This window comes from Barbus barbus (genome assembly GCF_936440315.1).
Source record: "Barbus barbus genome assembly, chromosome: 15".
Lineage (NCBI taxonomy): Eukaryota > Metazoa > Chordata > Actinopteri > Cypriniformes > Cyprinidae > Barbus > Barbus barbus.
In genome coordinates, this window is record NC_136743.1 from 281131 (window position 1) to 292500 (window position 11370).

Below are 11370 nucleotides of genomic sequence, written 5' to 3' on the forward strand. Positions count from 1 at the left end.
AGTCTCTCAAAAACCTTCATGACTATAGATGTGAGGGCAACTGGGCGATAGTCATTCGGGCAAGAGGGTTTATTGTTCTTTGGCACAGGGATTATGATGGATTTTTTGAATGAGGCGGGATCCACGGAGGTAGCAAGGAACTCGTTGAAGGTGGAAGTGAACAAGCCCAGCGAGCTGATCAACGCAGAACCTCAGAACACGGCCGGTTATCCCATCAGGTCCGGCTACTTTCCTGACGCTCACTTTCTTTAGCGCCCTCCGAACCTCATCCTCCGACACGGTGATTACAGGATCATCGCTGCTCTGCCTACTGCTTCCTGACGTGCTGGACGGCAGAGCGCCGCCGCTGTTGCAATCGAAGCGGCCGTAGAAGATGTTTAACTTGTCGGCCAGCAACAGATCTGCTCTCACCTCCGCGGAGGATTTGTTTCCGAAGGCACAGATGGTCCTCAGTCCCTGCCACATCCGTCGAGAGTCATTGAGCTGGAAATGAGACTCAATTCTCTCTCTGTATCTGTGTTTAGCGGCTCTTACTGCGCGTCGGAGAGCTTAGCACGATGCTTTGTACTCGCTCATATTCCCGGTCAGAAGAGCCTCATTGTAAGCGGCAGTGCGTGTGTTAACCGCAGCACGGATTGTACTGTCCACCCACGGTTTCTGATTGGAGAATGTCCTTATCGTTATTGTTTCTGTAGCTTGCTCGGTTAGCGTGTTTACAAAGCTTAATGCTACATCCGTGAACTCGCTGACGTCAGAAGAACTCGCCCGGAACATGTCCCAGTCGACGTCATCAAGAGCCGACTGCAGCATAGCCTCTGAGTGGGAGGACCAGCGCGTCACTACTCTCTGCACCGGGGGATCCTGAACGAGTCTTTGTTTATATTCCGGTGTGAGGAAAATGGCGGCATGGTCCGATTTGCCGGTAGTGAGCGGGCTTTATAGGCATTCTTGAAATGAGTGTAGCAATGATCCAGTGTGTTTGGTCCTCTAGTTGGAAAGGATACATGTTGATAAAAGTTCGGCATGACCTGCCTGAGGTTGGCTTTGTTAAAGTTCCCCGCGATGATAAAGGCAGCGTCAGGATGTTTGTTAATGTAGCCGCTGAGCACATCTTGAAGCTTAGACAAAGCCAAGCCGGTGTCTGCCTGTGGTGGAATGTACACAGCAGTAACAATGATCGATGAAAACTCCCGGGGCAGACAAGTAATGAAAGATGTTCCAGATGAGGCGAGCAGGAACGCGAAAAAATTGAGATATTCCTGAAGTCACACCATTTCTTGTTAATCATGAAACACACTCCCCACCCCTGGATTTACCGGCCTCTGCTGTTCTGTCCGTCCGAAAAACAGAGAAGTTATCACTTGGCATTACAGCAGTGTCCGGGACCGAGGACGAAAGCCACGTTTCTGACAAACAAAGGATGTTACAGTCCCTTATGTCCCGTTGGAAACTAATCCTGGCTCTAAGATCGTCCATCTTATTCTCCAAGGATTGGACATTTGCGAGCAGAATGCTCGGGAGAGGAGGGCTGTGACCCCTTTTCCCGAGTCTCTCTCGAATCCCAGCGCTTTTCCCGCTGTGTTTCTTGATCCGTTGCCTCGGGGGGTTATTGTTTATCTCTGCGTTCCGAAGAATATCCAGAGGCCACGCTGGATTCGTGGCTAAAGTGTCCTGGAACAGGTTAGTGTAGCGGTTTCCAATGTCCAAAAGTGTTTCTATGTTATAGGTGTTCAGTGCCGACGTGAAATGTGTAAAAAGAGAAAGTAAAAGTAAGTAAAAAATAAATAAGTTAAAGCAAAATCGGAGCGGCCTGTACGGCATCCGAACACAGCGGCGCCTTTTTTTAGTACCTGGTACTAAAAAAAGTACCAGGTACTGTACCCAGTGGAAAACCCCCCAAAAGTGAGCTGTACTGATCCGTACCGTGCTGTACCATGCAGTGGAAAAGCGCCATTTGTTTCTGATGTATTGAGTGACAGCTCTGGTGTTGAGAGAAATGCAGAGCGTTGTGTGTGAACATGATCTTACTGTAGTTCTAGACTAAATATCAACATGATCTTACTGTAGTTCTAGACTAAATATCAACATGATCTTACTGTAGTTCTAGACTAAATATCTACATGTATTTACTCATCTCACCTGCACTAAAACACATTCAGTGTTCCTCAGAATCAATAAAAACAGTCAAATACAAACTCAGAATATTATACAAACCTGCAATAATTAAATATGTTAAATAAGACAAATATAATTTATGTATTTAATCCCATTTTATTAACTAATGTCTTTGCTACTAACCTTCGATGATCCAATTCAATCATACTAATATTCAGAAATAACACGTTTGTGTTTGATTGTAGTTATTACTGAATAGTGTTGAACTTTCTTCTCCTGCGTCATATTCTTCATGTGATTAGTTTGAGCGGCGCACTCTACTGTACAGACCTGAATCTACATTTCCTTCAGTCTGAAGCGGATTCACTTCACTTTTGGTGTGAAAGGGCTTTACATTTGTAAAAGAAGAACTTTTTTATATTAAAAACAAGCAAGCCCTGCCCAGATTTAAAAATAACTCAGAAGTAACGTAACACATTACTTTGCCTAAAATGTAACTAAGTAATGTAATTAGTTATTTTTTAGGGAGTAACGCAATATTGTAATGCATTATTTTAAAAGTAACTCACCCCAACACTGCTCGCCTGGGTGAGCCGCACAGAACTAAACCCTGAGATCCCACCAACACTAACCCCACCCGACCCGTCACAGTGGAGGTGTGTATGTGGGCGGGGCCGCAGGTAGTGACGAGAGGCAGGTGTTGCAGGTAAGTGCTCAGGCGTCAGTCACAGTCCGTCTAGGAGGACGAGCGTTTGGGTTCACGGTAAGACTGGAGACGTTTGTCTTTTCCCTCGTCCTTTTGAGTTCCTTCACTGTCCTTCACAACTAAATTTCCTAACACTTCCCAGTCCAGTTTGTGGTGTGGCACAAATGAAATGAATGTTTGTTTGTGTGTGATTGAGTTTGTGTTTCACCCCGACTTCCTTCAAAATAACCTTCATTAGCAGCTAGCGAATTTGGGCCAGCTCTCACTGGATCTGCTGGATATGTGGCCCTGCGTATCCGCCATACGCTCACCTTCTACATCCCCCACAATTCCCTACACAGGCCTCGGCGCATGCGGCGGACCTCTGCCTCCTCACAGTCCTGTGTGTGTGTTCCAGTTCCTTCATCACTGAGTCTCATGTGTGTTATGTGTGTTTTTGGACAGACGTGCCGAGGAATTTCTCTGTGAATCTGGCGACGAAGACAAGCGTGTTGCTGACGTGGGAGTTTCCGGAGAGCAGCGCCCCCTATCGCTTCACTGTGAGTCTGATGTCTGTGAACACAGCATTAGAATCTGTGGCTTGGTGTTCACTTGTTGCGTTTCAGTAAATCGCTCTAGAAGGAGGATGTCCTCTTACATTATAAACACCACCTGCCTCTGACTAGCAGAGGTAAGCAGCTCTTCAATTGTCCCTCTCCAACTTCCTGTTTCAAAAGGAAACACATCAACACAGGAAAGAAAATGGTGCTCGTCAAATCATTTCATTAGTTATACTGCAATTGATTATGATTATAGTCAAACAAACATTGATTTCACTGGAACAGTTTTTTGGTTAATATACAGTATCTCAATATCGATTAAAAATAAGATTGCAACAGCTCAATGAGTGTGCTTTAATTTTCAGCATAAATAAGTATTTATTTCAAGTTTATTGCAATGTATTCTGAAACTGTCTTATCAGTAAGTGAAACAGAAAAATACTGATGTGTCTTTAATAGGTTGTTTGCACATGACGTCAATGCTGTGGCACGAAATGCAGCTGGAAGGCAGGAAGAATTTTTTTCTCCATAGAAATCAGTAGCAGAAACTCAAGATGCCTGAGTTTTGAGTTGTTTATGAATGCTCAAATCAGTCAAACAGAGAAAACGCAAGGAGATTTTATCGTGCATGAAAATGTGTTGTTCATAAGGAGGGAAAAGTCAAGAAATTGACTGAAAAACGCAGGAAAAAGTGGCTTGTAAACCTGCGTCTGCAGTCAGGAGGAGCCGATCGGATAATGCTCGTGTGTGCAACTGGTCAATATAAGATATAATAATATATTAATAAAGACATATATAAATAGATACAAGGTGACCCGGTCCGAATTCACTCAATGCTAAACACCACACGTAGACACGATGTAAATAAGATATTATTTGCAGTTCAGAGAGCTTCACTGATTATAAGGAACCGTGAGATTGCAATAAACTGAAGTGAGTGACAGCTTTTTAGTGATTATATAGAAGCGCTATTTACTATTTATTTAAAATGTTTTGCTTTACGTGCTGCTAGGACCAACGTACACAAACCCTGCATGCAGCAGTCTGTACTGTACTGGTTTAGGTGCTATAACCACTTGCATGCCATTGAAGCGGTGGATATAGGCTAAGCAACTTATGCTAACTGCAAACAAGCTATTTCGATAGTGAATCCCGTATTTATATGAGGGATGTGGGATATATGTCACTCCTGAACCTTTAATGAATGTACAGGGTTTGTGGCCGTGGGTCCTGTTAGCAGCACATAAAACAACTTTTATTTAAATTCTGATTTGAATGTAGCCTAGAAAACGAGCAAATAGCTCTTCCATGTAATAACTAATGCTGTTTATCACAATCTCACGGTTCCTTATAATCAGTGAAGCTCTCTGAACTGCAAATAATATCTTATTTACATCGTGTCTACGTGTGGTGTTTAGCATTGAGTGAATTCGGACCGGGTCACCTTGTATCTATTTATATATGTCTTTATTAATATATTATTATATCTTATATTAACCAGTTGCACACACGAACATTATCCGATCGGCTCCTCCCGACCGCAGACGCAGGTTTACAAGCCACTTTTTCCTGCGTTTTTCAGTCAATTTCTTGACTTTTCCCTCCTTATGAACAACACATTTCCGTACTCGATAAAATCTCCTTGTGTTTTCTCTGTTTGGCTGATTTGAGCATTCATAAACAACTCAAAACTCAGGCATCTTGAGTTTCTGCTACTGATTCCTATGGAGAAAAAATGACTTCCTGCCTTCCAGCTGCATTTCGCGCGTCATCAGAATCACGTGTTTGCAAACAACCTATAGGGTGTAACGGTACATGTATTTGTAAATTTTCAGTACGGGTCTTTGGTTCGGTCCGCACTGAACAAGTAAAGCATTGTTTTAACCACTGCACGACTGGAACTTCATTGGAAAGTTCAAGTATTAAATGTGTCCCTGCAGCACAAAAGCAGTCATCAGTAGCACAGGTATATTTGTAGCAATAGCCAACAATATTTTTTTATCCATTTAATATAATATTTAATATCAATTATCCATTTTTCTTTTATGCCAAAAATCATTAGGATATTAAGTAAAGATCATGTTCCATGAAGATGTTTTTTGAGTTTCCTTCCATAAATATATCAAAACTTCATTTTTGATTAGTAATATGCATTGCTAAGAACTTCATTTGAACAACTTTAAAGGAGATTTTCTCAATATTTAGATTTTTTTGCTCCCTCAGATTCCAGATTTTCTAATAGTTGTATCTCAGACCAATATTGTCCTATCATAACAAACCATACATCAATGGAGAGATTATTTATTCAGCTGATGATGATGTATAAATCTCAATTTCGTAAAATTGACCCTTATGACTGGTTTTGTGCTCCAGGGTCACATATTTTGTTACTTTTAATAAGAAACAAAGTATCATCTTTTAAATTATGTTAATTTTTGTAGGAAATTCAAATGATAAATGCCGTTATAACGCACTTTGATGTGTAGCGCGATCATCCCTTCCTTTTTAATATAAGTTTTAACATGAAATAAACATGAATGAACATCTCATGTAATCGCTCAATATCTCCATCAGTGTCTCATCTGTGGAAAGATGTCAATAAAACAGCTTTTGCGTTACATTTTGTCACCTGGGCTGGGCTTTCTTACATTCTTTATTTGCAACTATGCTAATTTGTGCAGCACTGCAGCTTGGTATATCGCGTTGGTCGTTATGTAAATGAGATGCTGTGTTTGTGTTGTTTCATTTACACGTTGTTAGTAAATCCACACCCATCGGCGCTGTTTTGGAATTGCGCTCTCGTGCTAATTTGCCCTGTTTAGTAAAACTGGCCCCTAGTCTTTAATATTGCTGCTTGTTTGGAACCTCTGGTGCCTAAAAATCGCAATTAAAAAAAACATAGTGGCAGATCTTTTCTTTCATATTGTGGCGTGTCCATGTAACAGATTATCGACAAAGTTCTATGCATTGGTTGTTGATTGGATGTTGAGATGTGGCCGTGGCATTTAAAAACAGAGCCGGATCTGAATGCAAGCTTGCATTGGGTTGTAAGAAAGGGGCGGAGTTTAAGTGAGCTAAATGATTAGAGAAAGAAGACCCAGTTGTAACATTTTGACTCACTGGGGTTTGGATCAGAGCGTATGTTTCTGTGAAAACCAGCCAAACACAGTGGAATGTTTTTAGATTGAATGAACCTGACTGCAGCGACTCTGATTTTGGGTTAGTAAATCAGGCCTTTGAGCGCTCGTGACTGAGAAAGCCCGGCTGATGTCATTGTGAAGCGGTTGTGAGTTTTGCTTTCATTCTCAGGTGGAGTACAACCGGCAGAAGATGGAGGTGGACGCGCGTCTGAGGAAGGCTGTTATCCCAAACCTGCAGCCGGACACCAGCTACGACTTCAAGATCACCAGCCCTGAGGGGAACATGGGCGGACTCAGACACCGCATCCATGCCAAGACATCTCCTCCCATCCTCATCCGCCGGCCTGAGGTGGACCACACGCGAGAGACCGAAGCCACGGTCACCATCATCCTGCCCTCGCTGGACACCAGGAGCAACATCAGGTGCGAGCAGCGCTTATGCCCGCTTCACACCGCAAAATATGATCTTCTTACTTAGTATTTGTGTCTTGTTGCCTAGTATAAATATCTAAACATTCTTGAATCAAGATGCATTTACTTGACAGATACAATTACTTAAGATTTTAAGTCTTGTTTTCTAAAAAAAAAAAGGATCAAAATTCTGTTTCTTAAAATGGGCAAAAATGTATGTCTGCCAATGGGGTAAGAAGATTAATCTTGTTTAGCCTTTGAATTAAGATTATTTTTCTAACCCCATTGCCAGATATTTTTGCTTGTTTTAAGCAAAAACTAACAAAATTTTGATCTTTTTTTTTTAAACAAGACTGAAAATCTTAAGTAATTGTACGTGTCAAGTAAATGCATCCTGATTAAAGAATATTTAGATATTTATACTAGAATACAAGACACAAATACTTAGCAAGGAAATCATTTTTTGCAGTGTACCCCAGATAGTCGTGCCGTGTGAAAACAACAGTGATCCGACGACTTTGAGAATCGTGCGGTGTGAACTCGGCATTACTTGCAAGCTTCATCAGACGCACACATTTACAGCACGCTCAAACACACACCTGAGGACGTATGAATCATGCATGACATGCACACACATACGTGCAGGAATCATGCAGCCGCTGCGCTGTGAATAATTCAGAACCGCAGTCAATTGGTGTTTCTGGCTGCTTCCTGCGGCCGCTGCTGAGCTCAGGAAGAAAGTCATTACAGCTCCCAGTGCAACGCTGAGATACTGCAGCACACGCTCGTTCCAGCAGCTCATGAAGATACATGTGTGAGCGAACAGCAGCAAAACACAGCATGCTTCATCTGTGAACGAACGACAGAGATGAGAAATGGACAGCACGTCCTCGCTGATTAAACACAAATCATTCTCAGGCTGTTCACTCAATGAATTAATTACAGCATTTACTGAATCACTGAACCACAAGATATTATTTACCACCGTATCTGAAGAACATCCCAAGTGTAGAGTAAATATGAAAACAGACCAAACACTGCAAAAAATGATTTCTTACTCTGTATTTTTGTCTTGTTTTGCAGTACAAATGTCTAAACATCCTTAAATCAGGATACATTCCCTTACGAAAATTAAACCAGAAAACATGGTTACTATAGTTACACCAAATTAATCATGGTTTTGCTACACTATAGTTTAACCACGGTAATAATTGTCATTTTATTTATCCAGCAAATATATCCTGATTTAAGAATGGAAAACAAGGCTAAAATACTGAGTAGGAAAATCTATTTGTTTGCAGTGTAATATATCGACAGAGATAGTTTTGCTTCCTGAAAAGTGCTAAAAGAATCGTTAATGAGTCGTTGAATCCATACTCCTCACATGTAGTATATATTTACATGTATGTATTTGTCAGATGCTTTATTCCTGAGCAGCGTGTTGCTTGTGTTCCTGCAGGAACATCTATGTGGTGGTGGTTCCTCTGAAGAGAGCCAGAGGAGTGATACGGCATCTGAAGAGCCCAGACGAGATGGACCTGGAGGAGGTACAACATCTGTCTCTGATCATTATTATTGTTATGGATCTGTGATGTGCACTGCAAAAAATGATTCTCTTACTTAGTATTTGTGTCTTGTATTCTAGTTTAAACATCTAAACATTCTTGAATCAAGATGCATTTACTGGACAGGTAAAATGGCTTAAGATTTTATGTCTTGTTTTCTGAAAAAAATACCCAAATTGTGTATCTGACAATGAGGCAAGAAAAATAATCTTGTTTAGCCTTTGAATTAAGATTATTTTTGTTAATTTCAGAAAACAAGACTTAAAATCTTAAGTCATTTTACTTGTCCAGTAAATGCATCTTGATTCTAGAATGTTTAGATATTTGTACTAGAATACAAGACACAAATACTAAGTAAGAGAATGATTTTGTGCAGTGTGTTCTGTTGGCCGTGAGTGTTGAGCAGTCAGTGATGCTGTTAATGAAACACAATCTCCGCTGCGTTTCCGCTCTTTCTGCTGGATGTGGAATATTGTATGAAACTCCTGAGCTTTGACGTTCTCCCGTCGGAGGTCATGCAGGTGAATGTGAGCGTGAGAGAATCTTAACAGGCCATCAGATCAGTGAACCGCGAGGGTGTGAACACACACACACACACACACACACACACACACACGACAGCATGATAAATCGGGTGAAAGCGGGACCTTGAGACACGAGAGCAGAAGATGTCAGGCTGAGTCTGATCTCACATTCGGTCTGAGCAGGTGCTGCATATGTGAACCTGAAGCACAAAACCAGTCATAAGGGTCAATTTTGTGAAATTGAGATGTATACATCATCTGAAAGCTGAATAAATCATCTCTCCATTGATGTATGGTTTGTTATGATAGGACAATATTTGTCTGAGATACAACTATTTGAAAATCTGGAATCTGAGGGAGCAAAAAAATCTAAATATTGAGAAAATCTCCTTTAAAGTTGTTCAAATGAAGTTCTTAGCAATGCATATTACTAATCAAAAATGAAGTTTTGATATATTTACGGTAGGAAATGTAATAAAATTTCTTCATGGAACATGATCTTAATATCCTAATGATTTTTGTCATAAAAGAGAAATGTATAATTTTGATCCATACAATGTATTGTTGGCTATTGCTACAGATATACCTGTGCTGCTCATGACTGCTTTTGTGCTCCAGGGACAGATATGACAAAGTGCTCACTGTACAGTCATTAAAAAAGTGTGTGTCGTATGAATGCAGTCTGAGTGTACTGTATAGAACATGTTGTCGTGTGACCGCCGGTCTCTCCTGTGGCCTCATGGGATGGTAAAGTGTCCATCAGAATCTCACAGTTGCTCCATCTGTTCGCTCTAAGAGAGAACGCTTATACTAGAACTCAGAACTTTTGCATATTTCCAGATAAATAGATTTTGAGCCACAAATAAATATAAAGAGATTCACAAATGTTAAACAAATTCTCACATAAATAGCATGAAATCCACAAATATATACAGTTTCATAAAAATTCACAAAAATAAATACAATGAGATTTGCTAATAAAAAATTATCCAAAATATGTTTCCGTCTGCATTTGGAGATCACTGCACATGTTTGGATTTCTTCCAGTGTGTTTGTGGATTTGAAGACATTTTTAGTGTCAAGACTGTTAACTGAAATCCACAAATGCAGAGGAAGTCATCCATAATGTACAGGAAGTGATGCACAAATGAATGGCAGGAAAAGTTGTGTTGAGTATTATTTGAGGATCGTTTTTTTTATTTGTAAATTTGTATAATATTTCAAAATCTATTGATCTGGAAATATTTCTGTGCTGATGCTGAAGATGCGCTGCGTGTGATTCAGCTCAGAGGTGTAAAGTAATGGAGTAAATGTAACTAATTGAGTATCTTTTGGGATATTTTGTAGTTATAAAAGACATTAGCAGCGTTTACTCTCTACTTCACTACACTGTTGAAGGAGTATCTGTCCTCTTTACTCCACTACACTTCCATTCAGCACCTAGCTTTTCTGCAGCACTTTATTTCTGCTACAACAGTCGTGCTATCTCCAGCTGCAGGCCACTGGAGGAACTTGATCTTGAGCGTTTTGCCCTCACTCACCCAGACTCGTCACGAGCTGCTTTACATGAATGTGAGCTCCTCAGCAAGCAGCTGCTGTTTATATATGAGACGACTGCAGCTCATCCACTGCAACAACACTTTTATTTTATCTATCCGTTATACTGAAGAGATCTCTGGAAGGATATTGTCGTGATTGCTCTCTTCGCAAATCAACTCTTTCTTGTTTTTGTTGCATGTTCTCTGTGCCTTGTCTTGGTCTTTTATGTCACTTCCTGTCTCCCGTGGTGTTTGTAGTCAGTTTGTAGTCCGTTTGTTCATCGGTTCCCTTGATTAGTCTCCCCAGGTGTGTCTTGTTAAGCTTGTGTGTAATGTGACGAGTCGGCTACCTCCCCCCTGTCCATCATCACCACCCCGTCCCGTATTCGCCGCCCTTCACCAGGCTCCCGACGGGAGTGGGTGTGTGAGAGAGGAGGGGCGCTGGATACTCACGGCTGGCGGCGTGTGATGAGGCGCACCTGATGTGAATGGAGCCTCGTCACCGCCGCCGTTAAACGCCGAGCGCGCCTCTCCTCGGGAGACCGGTCTCTCCCCCGTGCATGCACGCTGGTGTCCTCGTGGGTCCAGGAAGGGTGCGTCGAGGAGGACTGCCGCACCCGTGAGACGGCTGATGGGCCAGGATGCCGGGCCGTCGAATCCCCCAGAAGCGCCGGGAACCAAGGAGATGGAAGGAGCCGCGCACGAGACGCCGCCGCCACTCGCTCCCGGCCCCGAGAGGGGAGCGGGTGTGGCCACCGGACTCTGCCCCTTCCCTGGACCCTTCCCTTCTGAACACTACCTTCCTGCACAAGCCCCGCGGCACAACGAGGAC

At 41.9% G+C, this 11370-nt stretch overlaps 1 protein-coding gene across 1 annotated transcript in view; it reads left to right on the forward strand.

Annotated features, from left to right (window-relative positions):
• Window positions 1-11370, forward strand: part of ptprsb (protein tyrosine phosphatase receptor type Sb) — a 116625-nt gene that overhangs the window by 69093 nt on the left and 36162 nt on the right. Inside the window, exons 12-14 of the mRNA XM_079434799.1 lie at window positions 3266-3360; window positions 6670-6923; window positions 8371-8458. Of these exons, the coding sequence (XP_079290925.1) occupies window positions 3266-3360; window positions 6670-6923; window positions 8371-8458 (437 nt within the window). The remainder of the gene's footprint in view (window positions 1-3265; window positions 3361-6669; window positions 6924-8370; window positions 8459-11370) is intronic.